The 20,574-nt window shown below is 53.1% G+C and overlaps 1 protein-coding gene across 1 annotated transcript in view; it reads left to right on the top strand.

The window, feature by feature from the left end:
- Positions 1–16,466, top strand: part of SCN4B (sodium voltage-gated channel beta subunit 4) — a 20,061-nt gene extending 3,595 nt beyond the window's left edge. The window contains exons 2-5 of the mRNA XM_035009035.1: positions 4,650–4,822; positions 5,861–6,089; positions 8,791–8,920; positions 12,656–16,466. Of these exons, the coding sequence (XP_034864926.1) occupies positions 4,650–4,822; positions 5,861–6,089; positions 8,791–8,920; positions 12,656–12,749 (626 nt within the window). The 3' untranslated portion in view covers positions 12,750–16,466. The remainder of the gene's footprint in view (positions 1–4,649; positions 4,823–5,860; positions 6,090–8,790; positions 8,921–12,655) is intronic.
- Positions 16,467–20,574: the final 4,108 nt, after the last annotated feature.

The following is a 20,574-nucleotide window of genomic DNA, read 5'->3' as shown; positions in this document are numbered from 1 at the left end:
GGATCCTTGGATGTGGGAAAAGGTGGCAGACCATTTCCTGCCTTGACATTTGCCTTGGAATGTCTGCTGGGGCCCGAAGATTCTGGCTGGTGGGAATATTTAATAATAGGATTTACACGTGCTGAGTACTTTTATTACTTTAGTAAAACTTGGGAGTGCCGAGTCAGTCCTCAGACAAACCCCCGAAGGGAGGATGGAAGGGGGGCGAAGGCTTCAGAGAGTTGCCAGCTAGCTGGTTAGGGCCTTTCAGCGAGCGAAGGCAAAGCTCTGGGGCTCAGGGTGGAATTCCACAGGATTCATGGGGACTTGTTCATCAATCCCATGATGCCAGAAAGAGGCCCCTATTCCCAGATACACACATGCACACACTGAAATTCTAAACAGTTGAAATTCTAAGCAGCTTCTTTACTCCAGGGAAATGGCATGGGAAGAATGACCTCCGTGAGGTGGTACAGGGTGGGAGTACAAAACGTGTGAATGGCCCGGAGACATTCTCAGCTGACACTGGTCATTAAGCAAGGGGTGCCCTGGTTACTTCCAGACCTGTGATGAAGGCCAGACCTGTCCCCCTCCCTCCTTCCAAACACCATCCTCCTCTACCTGCAGGGTGCCTCAGTCAGAGCATTGGGCTCACTGAAGCCCCTCTTGTGTTTTGTAGGCCCATGTTTTGGCTTTATACCAAGCTCAGGCGATAGGAAAGACAACCATCCTAGTTTGGGGGCATGCATGCAGGATGTGGCATCCCTGACTTTCCCAAGGTCAGCAGGCAGAGCGGGCCGCTCCTGGCCTGGCCATCCTACTGAAGCTCTCCCCTGGGGGCCTCTAGTGGATCAACACCTGCCCTTGCTCCCTCCTGTCCCCCCAGCACAATCTCACAGATGAGAGAGCATGGGAAACAGGCCCCCGGGGCTTTCCTCTGCCCAAGCCTCTCAGACACTGTGGACAGGGCTTCCAGATTGCTGGGAGGATGTGCAGTGCAGAGGCCGGGCTTGCCCACCCTCTTTGATGCCTTAACTTGGGCAGGGCTCTGGACTTTTCCGTGAACGCTTCTGTGCCTTTCCTTTGTCCCCTCCAGGCTATGGTGAGAATTGGCAGTGTTTCACTGTGGGAGTCCTGAGTGTACTAGTTAAGTCATCCACACAGGCACACACTAATCAGGAGAAATGTGCACTGTCATGAGCTAGACCTTAAAGAAGTAGTCTGTCCTCTGTTCGGGACTGTTCTTTTTTTTTTTTTTTAAAGATTTTATTTATTTATTTGACAGAGAGAGACACATTGAGAGAGGAGCACAGGCGGGGGGAGTGGAGGGGGGAGAGGCAGGCTTCCCGCCGAGCAGGGAGCCCGATGCGGGGCTCGATCCCAGGGCCCTGGGACCATGACCTGAGCCGAAGGCAGACGCTTAACGACTGAGCCACCCAGGCGCCCCTGGGCTGTTCTTTTGCTCTTTTTTTGCTTCTACCTATTTAAAGCAGTTTGAAAGATTTTACTTTTGATGTGTCTCTTTGGTGTTCTTGGATACCCCATTTTGGCTGGGGTCGGGGAGGTGATTTGACCCCTGACTTGAGTTCCCCAATCTGCCCCAAGATCCAGGTTCCTGGGCAAGGGGCGCCAGGGAGTGCTGGAGGCTGGAGCTATGGTGCTCCTTGGAGCTTGGGCCCCCAAGGGAGGCCTGTGGTTATCAGGAAGCTTCTCCTGGGGCCTTTCCTGTTATAGCTCCGTACTCTGTTCCTTAGTTTGGAGGAACAATGAGTGTGGGAAGCAGAGCTGGGGTCTCCTACATCATCTAGGCTGGAGGGTGGACTCTCCTGTCTGGCCCCTGTCCCTAGACCTCTGGGGGAGGTGTGAGGCAGGACAGGAACAGAGGTAAAAAGAAAGCCAGGAGTGCTAGGCAGAGCTAGCCTCGGCAATGTGAGTACGACTTATTCCGCTCACTGGGGGGGTGTGGCCTTGAGCAAGTTAATTTCTCTGAGCCTCTGTCTTCATTTTGTACATTGAGGATAAAAATAATAACCACCTCACAGGATTAGTATGAGGATTAAGTGAGACAGTGTATATAAAATACCCGTCCTCTCTTAGAGGAAGTGCTCAGTCCCAGCTTCACCATTTACTCTGTGGCCCTGGGTGAGTTACTTAACCTCTCGGAGTCTCAATTTCATCATCTGTAGGATGAGAAAAATTTACACCTACCTCTTGGTGTTCTAATAAAAGTTGGCGTTCGTATGTGTAAACTGTCTAGCTCAGTGATCCTCAAAGTGTTGCCCCTGACCCCAGCATTCCCTGGCAACTTTTGAAATGCAAGTTCCCAGGCTCTAGACCTACTGAATCAGAAACTCCAGAGGTAGGGCCAAGCTGTCTGTTGCCCTCCAGGTGGATCTGATGGTCTCTCAAATTGGAATGCCGCTCCTCTAGAACATTTCCTGGCACCTAAGAGCCCATCAGAGAGCGAGGGCTAACTTCTCATCCCTGATGGGAACCTTGGTGGGCAAGTCCTGCTATATTAGGATGTAAGAGGATTGTTTTGCTTTGGGGTTTTGGAATGCTAGAAATGTTTCTTGTTGACCTTAGGCAAGTCACTTAACCTCTCTGTGCTTTGTTGTCTCATCGGCAATAGGGACCTATAATATTATGTCACTCAGAGGAGGGGAGTGAGGATCAAATGGGCCTATCAGCTATTATGGACGTGGCAGGGGTCATGATGGAACATTGGGTGTTCTTTCGGACTTTTCGAGGTAAGAGCGCTCCACTTTGCCTTCAGAAGCTAGGGTGATGTGAAGAAGCTGAGAGGAGCCCCGAGGGCAAGAAGCAGGGAAGCCAGCTCTCCTCAGAGCCTTCTCTGTCATTTAAAAAGCATTGCTTAGGGGAGCAAAGCAAGAGGAAACTGGTTAGGGGCCATGAAGGGATCAAGGTAGACAAAAGAAGTCCTTCCTTGGGGGTGAGGATGGGAGAAAGAGCAAGGTTGTTGACCTTTAAAGCATAGATGACCCTGGCTGTTTTGGGAACAACACCAATTCTGGGGACTGCCTGCAGAGCCGAGAGCAGGCCTGGGCTGAGAGGGGGGTCTCGGGGGGCCCGGCCAGCACACCTAGTCAGCGCAAGCGAGTCTCTTGTAGTCCTGTCTCTACCGTGGGCATCAGTCTGGGGCCTCTGGCGCTGGCATTCGGGGAACGCCTGGCTGGAGGTGCAGGTAGCTGAGAGCAGGTGCAGTCTGGGAGGAAACATCAGGGAAACTTTGGGACAGGAATTAGTGCAGCCACATGGCTGCTTTCAACTGCCCACCAGCTCTTGAGTCAGACCTGGGTTCGGATTTCAAGAACCCCTGGAAGTGGTACAACTTTGGGCAAGGCATTTTGCTCTTCCGAGCCTCACGTTTCCCATCTGTAAAATGTAGGATTAATAATACCCATCTTACAGGTGTGGGGTGGGAATGAAATGGGATTACCCACTTGCAGCCCGTGGCAAGTGGGCCCAGTAAGGGGATCACTGGGAACCTGAGTAGGACTGTCTCTGAGACCTCAGGTGCCCCTTTCACCTCGGGGCAAGGACATCACTTAGGCATCTTATTCTGACGCCCCTCCTGCCCTCCACCTTGAGGTACATTGGGGTCTCCTCCAGGACTCTGTAGGACAGGAGGAGGGCCAGGGCCCCTTACAAGGATTCATGGGGGCGGGGGTCCCAGAGGCCAGGAGTGGAGACTGATGGTTTCCACTTGCCCAAGCGGTGGGGGTGGTATTGACATTCTGGGGAGTGGGTGCCAGGGCAGTGGTGGGGTGGGGGTGCGGGTAGGGAAGGGGAAGAGCTGCGGAGGGGGGCGGAGGGCGCTCGAGGAACGTTCCCAGGACGTGGGCCGGAGAGGGGCTGCGGGGCGTGGGGGCGGGCCGGGAGGGGCCAGCGGTCCTGCGCCCTCTCCATGCCGCCCCTGCTCTCGAGCGTCCCTGTGGTAGGGAATCGGCCTCCGCCGGTGTCTCCCGCCCTCCCTCCCACTTTCTCTCCTGCGATCGCGCTCGCCGCCGCCCGGTGCCGCCCCGTCCCATCCCGGCCTGGGCTCCCTCCTGGTCCCAGGGTCGCGGCCGGTGGCCAGAGGGCGTGGGACCCGGCCGGCCAGGCACGGTTGGGCGGGAGGTGGCCCTCCGCTTCTCCGCCCCTTGGGGCCGGTGGGAGGCCGCGGTGCAGTGTGGCGGCTGCGTTTGCCCATTTTCTCTTCACCGCGAGGGACCTGGCTCCAGCCTCCCCCCCATCCGGGAAAGGTACCGGGGGGCCGCGCACCGTCCTAGGGGAAACTCCCACTGCAAACAGGCAGAGCCCGTCCCGCACTTGGGGGGTGCGGGATGGCACTTGCAGGGACTGCGCCCGCGGGGTAGGGGCGCGGCCAGGCGGCAAGGGCCTCGTTTTCCTGGGTTGGGGTGACCTCTGGTGGTTATTCGGAGTGCCACATGGGCAGCTCCCCGGCCCAGGCCAAGGGGAGAAATGAGTAAGGGCTGGTGGCTCAGGCAGTGTTCACTGAAGAGAACCGTCCTCCCAAGTTGATACACAGGGGGACAGCGACCTCCCTGCCTGGCCACCACTCCTCCCTGCCCGAGTGTCCTCTTCCAGAGCTCCAGGCTGGAGATTCCGGTAGGGTTTTCTTAAGGGACATGGCGACTGTCACACAGGTCTCTTCCTGCTCCCGGTGTCCCTGTCGCTGGAGGTGTCTGTGGGAAAGGCCACCACCATCTACGCTGTCAATGGCACGGAGATCCTGCTGCCCTGCACCTTCTCCAGCTGCTTTGGCTTCCAAGACCTCCACTTCTGGTGGTCCTACAACACCAGTGATACATTCAGGACTGTAAGTAGTGGGGGAAGGGACAGGACAGCTCAGACTCTCCTCCCTTCCCTAGGATCTTGCCCCTGCCTCTGCCTCCCTTTCCCCTGCTCTGGTCCCTTCCGGACTGACCTCGCTGTGATGGTCCCCGGAATCTACCTTTTGTCATCCTTTCTCCTAGCATTCTTTCCAGAGCCTGTCCAGAAGGGTCTAAGTGGGAGGGATGCTTAGATGGTGTTGCCAGAATTCTGGGCTTGTTGGAATTCTTGGCTAGAGTTCTTTGTCTGGTCTGAAGAAATGCCTGAACTTGGATTGCTTGTGTAAAAATAATTTAATTTAAAAAACAGGGGAGTCAAAGACCCTTGGAAGGCTTGGAGAAAAGAAATGAGAAGAGTTCAAATGGGAGAAGGGCTGGGGACCTGGCCCTAGAAAGAAAGGAGAGGAAGCTAGGGAAGAGAAAGCTCTTCTGCAGGAGCTTCGGCAGGGCTGTGGGCTGGAGGTGGGGATGGACTAGTCAACAGGTGTTTAGTGAGTATTCACTGTGCAGTCTCGTAGGGGACCCGAAGTGTACATAAGGAAGCCACAAGAGACCAACTCTGGATGTGATTAAACACTGGGCTCAGGGCCGTTGGTAGACAGTGCCTACTGTAGGATTGATCCAGGTCTTGATGGAGGGCCAGAATTCAGATGGACAGGGGACAAGTTGTCAGCAAAAGCTGTGGGTGGTGGTGGTGGTGGTGACAGAGGGAAATGAGAGTGGTAATTGCTGGAGCCATGATGTAAAAGGCTTTTATGAGGAAAGAGATAAAAGCTGTGCTACGTTCCAGGGAGATCTTAATGATAGAAAATGGGTTTAGCTTGAAGCAAGCGAAATTCAGGTTAGACAGGCAGTCAGCGCTATCGGTACTGGAAGGAAACCAAGTGGGGGGAGCACCTCTGGCTGTAGGCTCTCTCTGGACCTGGACAGGGAGGCACCCAAGGACTGGGCTGGAGTGATGTCGTGACCCTTGAGGACCCTGATTCTTTCTTGGCCATCTCTTCCACACCCCCTTCCCCCCATAGCTCATAGACGGGACGGTGAAGAATGAAAAGTCTGACCCTAAGGTGAAGTTCAAAAATGATGATCGCATCACTCTGGAGGGCTCCACTAAGGAGAAGATGAACAACATTTCCATTCTACTGAGGAACCTGGAATTCAGCGACACAGGCAGATACACCTGTCATGTGCAGAACCCCAAGGAGAATAATTTTCAGCACCAGGCCACCATCTTCCTCCAAGTCGTTGATAAATGTAAGCAGTGGTGGCTGGGACGAGGGCAGTGGAATGGGAAGCACGGCGGGGTACCCCACTCAGTGGGGTCAAATGACATTTCAGCCCAGCCACATGGGTGTTTTCTTTTGCTTTATGCTTTCAAAAGTTACTGGAGTCACATTTGGAAGCTCAGATAACATAGCTCCAATACCTATTCTGCCACTGAATAGCTTATGATACACACTTAGCCCCTCTGAGCCTGGTTTTCCTCTTCTGCAAAATCTGCATCATCCTAGGGTGCTTGCGAGAAGTAGGGATGGGACATAGGATGGTTCGTGGTGGGAAAGTTCTCTGTGTGCTGATGATTACTACTCTTGTGTATCCCCCTCACAACTGTTGATCGAATGCCCGGCATCACACCAAAAGTGACATGAATGATCCCCAGTGTTCTTCCTTGAGGAATTTACAGTCCAGGGTAGGACAGAAGACAGGTAAACAGAGGACTGACAGAGGGACAGAGCACGTAAAGCCACAGGCAACTGAGATTGGTAAGAGTGGCCACTCCCCTCTGGAGCTTAAACCCTCGCTGGGGATTGCCGTCGGCCACAGGTGGGACAGGGGGGCATGAAGAAGCCTGTGGGGAGCAGCCAGGTGGTCACATGACCCCCGACACTAGAGGTGGTTAGAGAAGAGGCTGGAGGTGTTATGCTGGGCTTCCTGGACGGGGAGCCTGGAAGGCTAAGGAAGCACAGAAGTAGAGAAAAAAGGAAGGACCTGCTCTAGGGTCCTGCTTGTGTGGCATTTCTTGGGTGCCTGGGGGCTCACTGCTCTCCTGGATGAAGTGGGGTCCTTGGAGAGAGAGAGATGCCCATGAGTTCACTGTTGGCTGTGCCGAGGGCGGAGCCGGAGGCCATCCAGGCAGCTCGCTCTGAGCCTGGAGCCATCTGAGTCTAGGCTGTGTATGGCGTCCCCTCTTCCTCTCTGTCTGGATGTCGTCTCACTTCATGCTCAGCCTTTGCAGGGGGGAAGAGGAGGGCAAGAGAACCAACATTTATGGAGCATTTTGGGGTGCCAGGCACTGAGTTAGGCGCCGTACCTTACCTTCGCACCTTTGTCCCTCACACGTCCCTTTGAAGGGATCTTTTCTCCATTTTTATAGATTCCTTCATTCATCTAGCCAACAAATATTTGTTGAGCACCTACTTATGTGGCACCTACTAGGTCTATGAACAAGGTAGACAAATTCCTGCCCTTATGGAGATTTCCTTCTCATCAGGGGAGATATGCAGTAAAGAAAATAAAGAAGAAAATGATGTTGTATAAGAGAACATGGCTGGTGTTGTAGGGAAAAAACAAAATGGGGAGGGAGAAAGGGGTGCTAACAGTGTCACTAGGAAGGCCTCAATGAAAAGGTGACCTAGAATAAGGGCATTTGAGGGAGCAATGAAGATGTCTTTGGGTAGATAGTCCAGGCAGAGGGAATAGCAAGTACAAAGGCCCTGAGGCAGATACTTGAACATCAGTGAGGCCAGTGTGGCTGGAGCAGGGCAAATAGCAAGAAATGAGTCAGGTTAAGCCATGTTGTGTGGGGCCTTGTTAGCCTAAGTAGATGGGAGCTACTGAAGAGCTCTGAGCAGAAGAGTTAACTCAGAACAGGCTCTCTGCGGGGCCAAGAATAGACGATGAAATGAGGAGTCCAGTTAGGAGGCTCCTACAAACATCCAGGCCAGGATGTCTTGAGCCAGTGTGGTACTGAGAGGTCAGATTCTGGAATTTTTAAGTTAGGGCCATTAGGATTCTCAGGTGGATTGAATGTGGTGTTTGGAGAAGGAAGGGGTCAAGGATGACTCTAAGGATTTTGGTCAGAACAGCTGGAAGAATGGAGTTTTCTCAACAGAGGTGGGGAGACGGTGAGTGGAGCAGGTTCTAGAAGTCAGCTCAGTTTTCTGATGAGGAAACTGAGGGAGAAGGTTTAAGTGGCCAGTTCAAGGTTACCAGCTCATTAGTGACTTCTGAGATCCTGTAGTTAAAATCCAGACGCCCTGACTCCAAAGTCTTCCTGCCACATAAAAGTTGTTATAGGGAGATTCTTGATTTTTCCTGCGTGGACAAAGGAGGCCCAGAAAGAGGCAATGAAATTTTTTTTAAAAAACATTTTCCATCACTTTTAAGTTTGAAAGCTTTTTTAATTTTTTTTTTTTTTAGGATTTTATTCATTTATTTGACAGAGAGAGAGAGACAGCGAGAGAGGGAACACAAGAAGGGGGAGTAGGAGAGGGAGAAGCAGGCTTCCCGCCGAGCAGGGAGCCCGATGCGGGGCTCGATCCCAGGACCCTGGGATCATGACCTGAGTGAAGGCAGACGCCCAATGACTGAACCACCCAGGCACCCCAAGAGGCAATGAAATTTTTAATGTGGCAGTTTGGGCGGCCAAGTCAAATTGTTAAGGGCCCTGAGTCTGAATTATTCCAGAACTGTGTGTGTGTCTGTGGGAGGGTATGTGTGTGGAGGGGGTGGGGGGAAGGAACCTCTTTGTGTTGTGCCTTATCCTGGTAGATGCCATGTTCCAGCTTCTGCTTCCTGCTGCAAGGCCTGGGGAGGGCTGGGGGCTGGGTGGGAGTGGGCACATCCCAGATGCCAGGGTTGGAGGGCTGTAGCCTTCAGGCTGCCGTCGTGCTAGGCTCCAGGCGTCTCCTGCTCCCCTCGCCCACCCCCTTCTCTCCCTGCTCTGGCCATACAGTGGAAGAAGTGGACAACACGGTGACCCTCATCATCCTGGGAGTCGTGGGTGGGGTCATTGGGCTCCTCATCCTCATCCTGCTGGTCAAGAAGTTCATTGCCTTCATCATCAAGAAGACTCAGGAGAAGAAGTGAGTTGACTCCATTGCACGCTCCTGTCCTCCCACCGGCCCACCACCCACTCCCATCTTGTGTTGTGGGTGCTCCCAACATCATCTTATTCCACTGTCATCTGCCCCCATCTGCCTTCATCCTTCCATTGTCCCCTCATCCCATCCTCTCTTCCCACTCCTGCCACTCTTTCCTGTCTCCCAGCCCTTCTTCCTCTCCCTCCTAGTATGTATTTATTGAGCACACCGAGTTCCCTGAGTATATGAACTTGCTCTTCCTTATCCTGCTTCCTAATCCATCCCATTAGCTTCTCTCTTTCCATTTGTACCTCCCCAACCTAAGTCCTACCAAGGGATTTAGATGCTTTGTTTTTTTCATCATAGAAAAGACAAGATTCCATGTACAGAAACTCTAAAATGGGAAGACTCTTCTAGAGAGGTGGGAGTCTTACTGTGAGATTCTGGAAGTTCACCTGGGGGAGACTAAAAAAAATCTAAAAAGGCTGATAGGGGCTCCCCAGAAGCCCCAGGGACAGCTCAGGTTTGAGATAGACATCTCTAAGGGAAAGGGGAGGGAAGACGGGGAGGTAGAGAGAGTACTCTCTCCAGGCCCAGAATTGCCAGAACTGTGTCAGGCTCCAGAGAAGCAGGAGTGAATGTAAAAAGGTATTTGGACGTTGTATTTTTTTCTTTAAGATTTTATTTATTTATTTGAGAGAGAGAGAGAGCACGCACGAGTCGGGGGAAGGGCAGAGAGAGGGAGAAGCAGACTCCCTGCTGAGCAGGGAACCCAATTCGGGGCTTGATCCCAGGACCCCAGGTCAGTCTGCATTCCACCTGAGCCAAAGGCAGACGCTTAATGGACTGAGCCACCCAGGCGCCCCTGGAAGTTGTATTATCAGCAAGAAAGGTGAGAGGAGGCATTGGAGCCAAGAGGGGGACAGCAGCAAGGAGATTCAAGGGGGAAGGGATGCTGCTCTGTTTCTGTTCCCATCATTCTGCTTTCTTGAGAAGAGGGAATTAGGCTGGAAAGGACAGAAATTGTGCTGGTAAGAGGGGAGGGAAGCTGAAAGCAGGGGGATATTAAGGGGATGGCAAGGGGAGTGGAGAGTGGGAGGCATTGGCTGAGATGAAGAATTCTGGGATTGTCTCCCTGCATCGTGGCCAGGGTTTTGGATATTTTGAGAGGGGCCAGGGGCATGGAGTTAGACCAAATTCTCTTTTTAACAACCAGTTTTGCTATTGATGGTTAGCAAAATTGGAGAGCAGATTATTCAACCTGTGGTTTAAAAGCACCTAGAAAAGAAAACAGTGATCCTCGGGAGCCACCATGGGCTCATCAAGGACAAGGCAGACCAAATGTTTTCTTGCTAGGGCACTGGTGGATCAGGAGATGGCTACGGATGATAACACTTCTTGTCATTCATCGAATGCCTACCGTGTGTTAGGTACTCTGCCAGGTATTTATATGATAGCCACAATTTTTATTTTACAGTTGAGCAAGGTGAGGCTCAGAGTGGTGACGTGGCTTGCCCAAGGCCACACAGCTAGACAGTGATAGACCTGAGATTTGCATCCTGACTTGTTTGGCTTCAAAGCTTTAACCACTTTCACCAAACCCTACTGATTCGGGGAGTATATCCAGAGTTCATTCATTCCTTCTTTCATTTGATGGCTTTTTTTGAGGTAGTGTGTACAAGGAACTGTACCAGGTGCTGTAGGAAATTCTGGAAGGAATGAGATTCTGCCCTTAAGTAAAGAAGACAGGGTGTGTATGCAAATAAATGTAAGACAAGGTAGACAGGATGGGTGCCAGCAAAGAGGTGCAATAGAATGCTCCAGGGGTTCCAAAGAAGGTGGAACACTAGGGAAGGGTTTTTGGCCAAAGGACGTTTGTGGTAGGCCTTGCAAGATGGATCTAATGTAAGCCCTGGGGAGAGTGAGGAGAAGGGCACTGCAGAACTGTTGAGAGCAGAGGCAGAGAGTCTAGGAAGAGACATGTGTCTGGAGAACAAGGTGTTTTGTTGGTCGAGAGAGTAGGGGGAGTGGTGGCGGGGAAGGAGAGAACAGGCCTGCAGAGGGCATTGGGGGGAGATCCCTGGGGAGCTGGGAGTCCAGGTTGAGATTAGCTTTCTTCCTGGGTGCAGTGGAGCTCTTGAGGGCTTTCAGGGCCTGGCATGATCAGAGGGCTTTGGAAGAAAGAGTCTGGCCTTGGTGAGCACAGGGACTGGGTAGGGGGAGGCTGGAGGTGGGAGACAGACCACAGGGAAGCGTGAGAGGGGTCGTCTGAGCGCGAGGAAAGCCCGCATGAACAGCAGAGATCGGGTGGCTTCCCGAGAAGAAGGGAGGTGTTGGACAGCATCTCAGGATCAGTTCTGGATTTCCACGCGTGGGGGCAGTTCCCTTTGTCTGAAATGTCTCCTCCCTCCTCTCCTGTTCATCTTTGTCGGTCTCAACTTCTGTGACATGTCCGAAGAACCCTCCCTGATCCCTAGAAGGAGGCTTCCTAGGTGGATCCTTCCTTGGTAAACCCTTCATCCTATCATTTATCACATTGTATTGTGGTTACTTATTTAATGTCACATTCTCTGGAAGACTGTAAATTTTCTGAGAGCAGGGAGTCTTCTAGTCTGACACAGTGCTTGGTACCCAGCAGATTCTCAGTAAAGAAATATGGAGTGCTTGGGAGCAGAATTAGGTGGATAGGAACTGTCTGGGTTGACTATACCTTAGGTATAGAGATCGATCGATCGATCGATCGATAGATCCATCTGAATAGAGGTCTTTAGTGGTATGCCACAGGGCTCTGCTTATTCATTGTTACTAAGATGTGAATTACGCCAGGAAGGATACCAGGTTTTCAGGAACCTAGTGACTATGTTGGAGAGCAAAACTGGGATCTAGGAGGAGCTCAAAGGCTGGAGCTATGGACTAAATTGTGCAAGACAAAATCGATGAGGACAAAATAGTAAGTCCTTCCTGAAGGCCTCAAAGCCGGCTACACAAGCCCAGGGTGAGGCTGAGATAGTTTAGCCACAGCGGCCGCGAAACAGGCTCGGAAGTTTTCCTGAGCGGAAAGCTCGGAGTGATGTAGCCCCGGAGAGCCCTGCACAGCGTGGGCGCTGGCCGTGAGGTGGGCCATACTCACTCTGGAGCCAGGGTGGTGAACCTCCCCCGGGGGGTGTCTTCCCACGTAACCATCCCTCCTTCCTGCTGCTGTCTCCCCCGTCCCACCCCACCCTGCCCACACCTGCCTTCCTTGCTGCCAGATCCTCTGTCGGGAGCACTCTCCTCCCTCCTGTCACAGCCAGCCCAGAGAGGAGGGGCCTGCCGGGGTCTGGGGGAGGAGCTCTTTGCCCTTGCGCGAACTGCGGCCCGCACCCTTCCCCCTGGGTTGGCGCGGCCTGGGAATTAACCTGGTTTGGCTTCCCCTGAGCACTGATCCCTGCGACTAGCACCTGGTTGGTGCCCTTGCCTTCCGCCATGCTGGGACGACTAGGTGATGATGGGTCTCACTGGGTCCTGTCTGCATGCCAGGCACTGCTCTCAGTGCTCACTGATGCCTCACGGCACCCCCACGAAGAAGGCGTCACCGTCACATCCATTTTATAGATGAGGAAGCCGAGGCCCAGAGAGGTTGGGTGACTTGACCTCTTGCCACCTTTGGGAGAGGGCGCGGGGCTGGCCGCGGGGCCTAGGCTCCTGTCCACAGCCGACCCCTTACTCTGGCCCCTCTCCTCCTCTCTCCCTCTCCAGGAAGGAGTGCCTCGTGAGTTCCTCAGGGAATGATAACACAGAGAATGGATTGCCTGGCTCTAAAGCGGAAGAGAAACCACCAACCAAAGTGTGAGCCCCTGCTGGGGGCCAAGCAGCCTCCCGGGCCTCACTTGCTGATGATGAACTGATGCTTGAGCCACGTCCGTGAACCCACGTGCCTGAGACACCTGCTGCTTGGCTCCAACTGTAGTCTTTCTGGGGAGAAACTGGGGTCCTGCCCAGCCTGCCCACCCCCTCCCAGCCAGGGCTCCCCAGGGATGAGGGCTGGCCAGGGGAGGGGGCCTGTGGAGAGTTCAGGAAAGGAAAGGAGGGCTGGGTGGTGTGGAGGGTGGGTCCCCTAATACATGGGGTACCTGGGGTCTTCTTTAGTCTCCTCACCCTGTATGAGCAATACCTTGGTTTTCCTCCAGATTTCTCTTTAAGAGAGGCTTGGGGGGATCAGCGAGGCCTGCCCTAATAGCTGGACCCCAGTGAATAATAGTGTGGAGATCTAACCCTTTTGGTGGTGGATGTGGCCTAGAGGACTCTGTACAGGATCCGGGGTGGGAGCCTGCTGGAGGGGGCCCTATAGTGAGAGGCTTTGATGGATACCTGATCCCCCAGGTCCCTCTAGTAAGGCGCTTCCCTCCCCCCGCCACAAGGTGTCTGGCAGCCTCCACCCCATCTCCATCCCCCAGACCCCCTGCCCCCCCACCCCCTGCTGCTTGGAGTCTGTGAACCCTCCCAACTAGGGCTGGCTACCTTGGTCTTGGGGTCTCGGCCCCCCTAGCCTGCTCCTCTGATCTCTGAGTTCCTGAGGGGCTCGTGAGGAGGACCCTCCAGCCTTCCTGGAGCACTGGGGCACTGCATATGCCTTTCCTAGCATTTCTCCTTGGGGAACCAGGACCGCAGAGGTGGGCGAGCCCATGACCAGGGTCTCTTGGCCCCTGGGATGCCCACCCCAGCCCCGCCAGTGCTGGCTGCCCCTTCTCCTTGGCATGGCCGGCCCATTGCCGCCCCTGGGAACTCCTGAGCTTGCCTCTTTCCCTGATGCAGCAGGGGGCGTCATCTTGCTTGAGGTGTTGTACCCTCAAACCCTCCCCTCCCTTGGGTTCATGCCTCCTGTACCCATGCTCTTCCATCATACCTTCTCCCCTGGCCCAGGGTTGTTCACCTCCAACTCGTGGTCAAGGGCTTGCTTTCACCTCAGGGATCCTCTTGCTTCAGAAGAGGGGGCCCTTGGGTTTTCTGGCTGCTTCCTGTTCATCTGTGTCACCCCCCCACCCCCGGGGTTGGGGAGGAGCAGGGAGAGGGTGCTCAGTCTTCCTTTGCTTTCCTGAGAACTGGTTTGCACACCCCTGTGTGTGGGGCTGGACTGTGCCTTAGCTCCTCGTGTCCTGGCTCATCCCCTCCGTCCCCTCTCCAGCTTGTGTGTGACGGCCAACCCTGGTGTGCCACTCCGAGGGGTCCCCGACCTGCCTCCCCCCAAGGCCATGCTGGGGACCAGGGAGCTGGGGTGGTGCCGCCCATGGCCCCCTGGACAGTGATGGAATCTTGGAGCTGTCGGGCTCCCCGATAGGCAATGCGGTGGTGGTGTCCCCGGCGGGACGGGAGGGATGAAGTGAGCCGTGCGGTGACAACAGAGGCCTCCACCATCTGCTCCTGCTGGCTTTCTCTCTGACACTCTGTCCTCTGGGCCTGGGACGGATGGGAGGGCAGTAGCCCCCTTTCCCAGAGGTTATGGGGACTGCCTCAGGATTCTCCTTGTCAAAAAGTGGCTGCAGGCTTCCCGCAGGGTGGAGGTAGAGGAGACTGAGGGGCAGTAGCTCCTGCAGGTGCCTGGCTGAGGCCCTCACCCCTCCTGATGGGTTCGCAGGGTCCCACCCTGATCTGCCTCCGGGGCTCCCATCCTTGTCCCCCCCCCAGAACCTTAGGCTCAGGCGCAGATTTTCCCGGTTTGGGAGCAGACAGACTGGAGCTACCAGCCATTTGAAAAACTTCCTGTGGCTACCTTCATGAAAACTGCTTTCTTCCCCCTTTCCCAGTGCTAACATTTGAACGAGCTGAATCGCCTGGGCTCCTCTTACTCTCTTCAGAGGAGGCCAGGGCGTACAGAGCAGGGGGGCGGTGGGGGAAGAGCATCATCCTCTCCACTCCTGGGTCTACTGTTGACTGATAGGTGGGTCATGCATCTTCTCTGGGCTCAGCTTTTCCCATCTATAAAGTGGGTGTAATCATACGTACCTACTTCCCAGGATTGTTGTGGGGCTTGGCAAGTTTTTGTTTAAAAAAATCTTTTTGGCTCGGAAAGGGATCTAGGAGGCCAGGCATTATAATTGGAGGAATTGTTCCAAGTCTGTCCTGTCCTCACCTCTGTGTCCCATCCCTAGGAGACACACACACAACTCACACACATGCACACGCACGCATGCACTTTCTCTTTCTCATTCACTCTTGCTCTCTCTCTTTCTTCCCACTCCTCCCCCTTGGAATTATTTTAGTCTTTGTAATATTAGAAACCTTGGCTCTGATGCTTAAAGCTTCTTATCCATGGCTTTTGTTTGGGAGTTTTCAATAGAGGTGGCATAATAGGGACTGTAGGGGGACATTTTTGGTGGTCCCAATGCCTGGGGGCCCTATGGTCATTTAGTGAGTGCTCAAGAATGCTCAGTTTTATCCCCACAACAGAGAATTGTTCTCCCCAGCGCTGGGGTGATACCCACGGAGGAATACTGGCATGGATTTGCAATAGAATGTCTATGGGCAAAGCCATCTTCCCAGGAAAAGCGTCAGTGGGCGCAGATCTCTGGGGGCTGATGAGGGTGTTTCCAGGGCTTGTGGGTTAGAGAGAGCCATTTACAGAATTGATCTTGGGAGCCCTGCAGGCATGCAGCTGTGCTGACAATAAAATCAGGGAGACCAAAGACAGAGTCTTTCCCAGCTCCCCATCTTTGACCTTGAAACGGGACCTCAGCATTCCAGGCCTTGAGTTTCTCCCTGGGTAGGAATTGAGCAAAAGGCCATCAGAATGAACCCATAAGGCTAGAGTGGTCTGGGAGAGGGGCTGATGGAGCTCAGGCTTTTCCTACCTGGCTGGGTGACCAGGAGGTGAAGTGAGGGGTGTGACAGCGTGCCCCAGAGATGGTGGCAGGTGAGGGTGTGTGTGTGGAGGTGCATGCCTGCGGCCTGGGGGACTGTGTCTGGAAGCGGGGATGTATGGAGGTATGTGTGCCTGAGATGGGGGAGACTTGGCACATTTGGGGAGCCATCTTCCCTGGCCTGAGCAATACCTGTTGGGACACCAGGAGCCTGAGAAAGGATAAGAGACTGAGGGGAAGACCAGCCATGCTCTTTGGTTCCATGACTCCATGACTCCCTCCCACTGTTATGGACAGCTGCCAGGAGTGCTGGGGGAGGGAGGGCCGGGAGGGGAACATCTCGAGAAAACCCTACAGCTTGCTTCACCTTACTGTGTCCCAGGTTGGAGTCCCTCCCCTCCCACCTCCCACCTGATATTCAGAGCTTTTGACTATCTTATGCATGGTTTATTCCTCTGGCTTGGATGACAATACCCATAGTCATTTTTTTTTTTTTTTATATAACTATAGATCAAAACAATGCAGCGATGTGTCTGGGAGGCCTCTGGTCCATGGGTGCCTCTGGGAGGCACAGATATGCACACCCCCAGCAATGACCTGTGTTCAAGCACAGAATGGATGTGATCAACTATCTTGCCTTTATAACACATTTGGCATTGTAGAATTTTATTTAGCTTTGCCTGGGATGAAATAAAAATTATGTTTAATAGAAATGGCTTGGGTTTTCCATCTTTGGCTTGTTGGGAGTTGGGTTCCGGTTTTATTACTTGCCAGCTATGACTGGGACAAGTTCCTTTACTTCCCTGAGCCCCAGTCTCCTTGTCTAAAATGTTACCTACCTAGGTAGGATCACACATGGAAAACGTTGAAGAATGTGTGGCATGTTTCCAGGTATTCAAGTATATTAGTGCTGACCCCTTCTCTGGAGAAGTTGGAAAGCTGGCCCTTGAATACTGGAGTCATTGCCAGGGCCCTCCCTGGACAGCTGACCTTGGTAATGATCCTGGTACCACCAAATGCCATCGCATCCCGTTCCCCGGGGCCCCCTGCCCCAGGTTAATATTTAGAAACAGGTGAAATTGGCTTCAAATGAACAAGGGCAACCTCCAAGAGGAAGAGCACAGGACAAACACCGCGTGGTGTATATGAGCACCCTGGGCTTTGCTTAGCTGGTTCCTCCAGCTGGCTGGTCGGGGCACAAGCTCTCTGGCGGTAAGGGAGGAGAGGAGTTTTGGCTTATACCTCAGGAATGACCCTACCCATGCCCACTTCATATGACTGAGCTCAAAGGCTCTGAACATGGTTTACCCAAGCACTCCTGCCTCCAGAAGAGTTTCCGGAATTGGGGATATGTATGAATGTGTTCAGGCCAGCAAGGGTAGAGTCTACTATGCCGGCCTATTTCTTCTCACACCTGAAACCGTTTGATCAGCAAATCTCATCAGCGCTCTGTTCCAAATACGTCCTGAACTCAACCACCTGTTACCCCCTTCCTCCGCGCAGTCCGGGAGCACGCCGCCCTGGGCTCTCACCCGGATTCCCACAGTACCTTCCCTCACTGCTCTTCCTACTTCTGCCCAAGCCCGTCCTCGGTCTGGTCTCTTGAGTCGTCCTTTCAAAACAAAATGAGATGATGTCATCTGTGCTTCCAGACAAGACAGAGACTCGGGGACCGTGCACCGCCAACACCTACGGAACTGCAAAGAATAGTCGATATGGCGGTTTTCAGACGTAGGACCGCAGGGGTTGGAGGACGGCGATTCCTGAGGGGGCCAGACAAGCGAGGCAGCCCTACTTCTGGCTGAGTTTACCGCCTGAAGAGGATTTCCTGGCCGCCGTGCAGGGAGGGGACCCCTGGCTAAGGCCGGCGGCTGAGTTCACGGGAAACTGGAAGGTTTCCCTGGCCTGTGGGTCTGCAGAGTTCGGCCTGCGACGCTCGCTCTGCTCCGGGACTTGGCAAGGTGAGCACCCCTGCCTGGAACCCCGCCCCCCCCCCCCCCCCCGCCTCGGTGTTACCAGGCCCCCGTGCCCTCCTGTAGCAGATGTGGGGGCGCTTCGTTTGTTTCTCCGCCCGCAGCACGGCCGCGTGCTGCCTGGTGGCCCGGGTCCCAGAGCCATTCCGTCTCCAGTTTTTGAGTTGTTTCAGATGGGAGAGTGAGTTTACTCTCCATCTTTGTCAGAGGAAATTGATGAAAACTTCCAGTCGTATAGAAACCTGGACACACGTGTTTATAGAAGCTTTGTCACTGCCCCCAAAAGAAACAGTCTGGATGTCCTTGAGCTGGTGAATGGATGGGCAAGCTGTTGTCCATCCGTCCTGTGGCGTACCCTTCAGTGATAAAAAGCTCTGTGTGCCAGTATGGGTGCATTAAAGTGAAAGAAGTCAGACTGGAGAAAGTACCTACCGTATCGTCCCATTTCTGTGCCGTCCTGGGAAATGCAACGCTGGAGGGACAGAAAACAGATGAGTGGTTGGTTGATGGGGGCTGTAGGTGAGCGTGGGGAAGGCTCTAAAGGGCAAGAGAAGCTTTTGGGGGGTGATGGAGCTGTGGTTGCTTGCTTGTACACAGTTGTCCAAATTGGCAGAACTCTACATTAAAAATGATGAATTTTATTGTATGTAAAGGGTGTCTTAAAAATTTACAATTAGTACTCTTTGCTCAGAGCCTTCCAGTTTACCTTATTCATTCCTCATACTTGCCCGGAAGGCTCTATTGTTCTGCCCTTGTTGCCTCTTTTTTTTTTTTTTTAAGATTTTGTTTATTTATTTGAAAGAGAGAGAGAGAGAGACTGCTAGCGGGGGTGGGGAGGCAGAGGGAGAGGGAGCCTGATGGGCTGGATCCCAGGACCGTGACTTGAGTTGAAGGCAGATGCTTAACCGACTGAGCCACCCAGGCAACCCCCTCCCCCCAACCCCGTTGCCCCTTTGATATCTTTTTTCTGCTGACTCATAGCCTCATTGTTTTCCTTGCTGAGCCTCAAACATCAGCCTTCTTTTGTCTCGGGACCTTTGCACATGCTCTTCCTCTGGATACTCACAGGAGTCATTCTTTTATTCTAATCACGTCTCTGCTAAAATGTCATCTCTTCAGAGAAGATATCCCTGGCTATCATATTTACAATACCATCTCCCACCAGTGCAGATACTTTTTCTTATCCTGCTTTATTTTAAAGCATTTATCTCTAGCAGACATATATCTGTTTACTTGTTTATCACGTAATCTTCTCTAGGATGTAAATTTTTAAATTTCATGGGAACAAGGGCTGTGTCTATTCTCTGGGGAAATCTAGATCCTACCCCCGTCCCCTTTCCTTGAAGGGATGGCATCTGCAGAGGCCGGGGGTCTCTAAGGATGTGCCAGTCCTGCCCAGAGGGAGGGCAGCCCCTTGGGGCCAGAGTGGACTTTGAGGTCAGTTGTCTGAGCCCTTGACAAGGCAGAGCATCTATAGATGGCTTTCAGGTAGGCCATGGGAAGGGCAGGAGTCCTGGGCCCTGGCTTCTTGAAGTGTGGTCTGTAGACCAGCAGCGTGAGCAGCACCAGTCAGCTTGTTAGAAAGGGTTTCAAGTCCCACCTTCCATCTCCTGAAGCAGAATTTGCTCTGTAGCAAGTTTCCCAGGTGATTTGTGTGCATGTTCCCCAAGTACGTCTCAAACTACAGGCAGGTGTGGGTCCCTGGCCTGAACCTGGTTCTCACCCTGGCACTGCCTGCAGGAGGGTTAGAAAAGCCGGGCTTTGTCTTGCCCATTGTTCTCCCTCGTCTTTGGCCGGAACCAGGAAGCGTGGAGGCCTCTGGGAACAGGCAGGAGAGCCCCCAACCCTGTATAATAATGACGCAGGCAAACACAGCTTGAATTCCTAGGGTCCCAAGTCACCTTCCTGCAACATATCAAAGTCTTATTCTATTCCTGGAAGGCAAGTATAATTGTCCCCATTTTACCCATGGAAAAAGCAAAGCACTGAGAAGTTAAAAAACAAAACAAAACAACCCACCTGAAACAACTCCCCAGAGATGTAACTCTTAGGTAACAGAGCTAGAATTTATTTATTTATTTATTTAATTTTCCCAGAGCTAGAATTTAAACCCCGTGCATTTTGTAAAACAAGTGGACAACCACTTATGGATATTTGTGAATACTAATACGCTTAGTCACTACCATACACTGAGTGCTTGCTGAGTGTGCGCACGTCGTGTGTGAGTGAGCATGGGGGTGGGGGAAGGGGCAGAGGCAGAGGGACAGGCGGACGCCCCCCCTGAGCAGGGAGCCCGACATGGGGCACGATCCGAGGACCCTGAGATCAATACCTGAGCTGAAGTCAGACACTTAACCGACTGAGCCACCCAGGTGCCCCTATTTTATATTTTAAAAACTATTGTTTGCTATTTTGACTTCAATAGCATTACAGTCAGAGAGCTGAATCTTAGCCTAGGTTTCTTAGAAAACTTGTCTAAATTAAAGGTACAACTTAACGCCTTGTCATGGGGTTCCATCACAGGGAAGCAGGAGTCAGGAGAAAGGGCTGTGAGGCAAGGAGAGAGAGAAAGCCAGCACAAGGTGAGGTGTTCCTGAGCTGACCACAGCTCCATCAGCTGAATCACAGGACTGTCCCTGGGGGAACTAGGGCTTCTCTGAATAGTTCCATCCTGGGAAGAAGGATGAGTAATTTATCTGCCGGCTCCGTCCTGTCTCCTGTCTTCCATTATTCAGTGTTTGTCCTATAGGTAATAATTTCCATGTTATGTTACGCAGCCTTTCCAGGCAGCCCTGGGGAAGCCAGAGCTCTGTGGGGGCAGCCTGCTGGCTCTGGCTGCTGGAGCTAC

The sequence above is a fragment of the Mirounga leonina genome, unplaced genomic scaffold (assembly GCF_011800145.1).
Source record: "Mirounga leonina isolate KUSES-001 unplaced genomic scaffold, KU_Mleo_1.0 Mir_153, whole genome shotgun sequence".
NCBI lineage: Eukaryota > Metazoa > Chordata > Mammalia > Carnivora > Phocidae > Mirounga > Mirounga leonina.
This window is presented reverse-complemented; position numbering and strand designations above follow the sequence as displayed.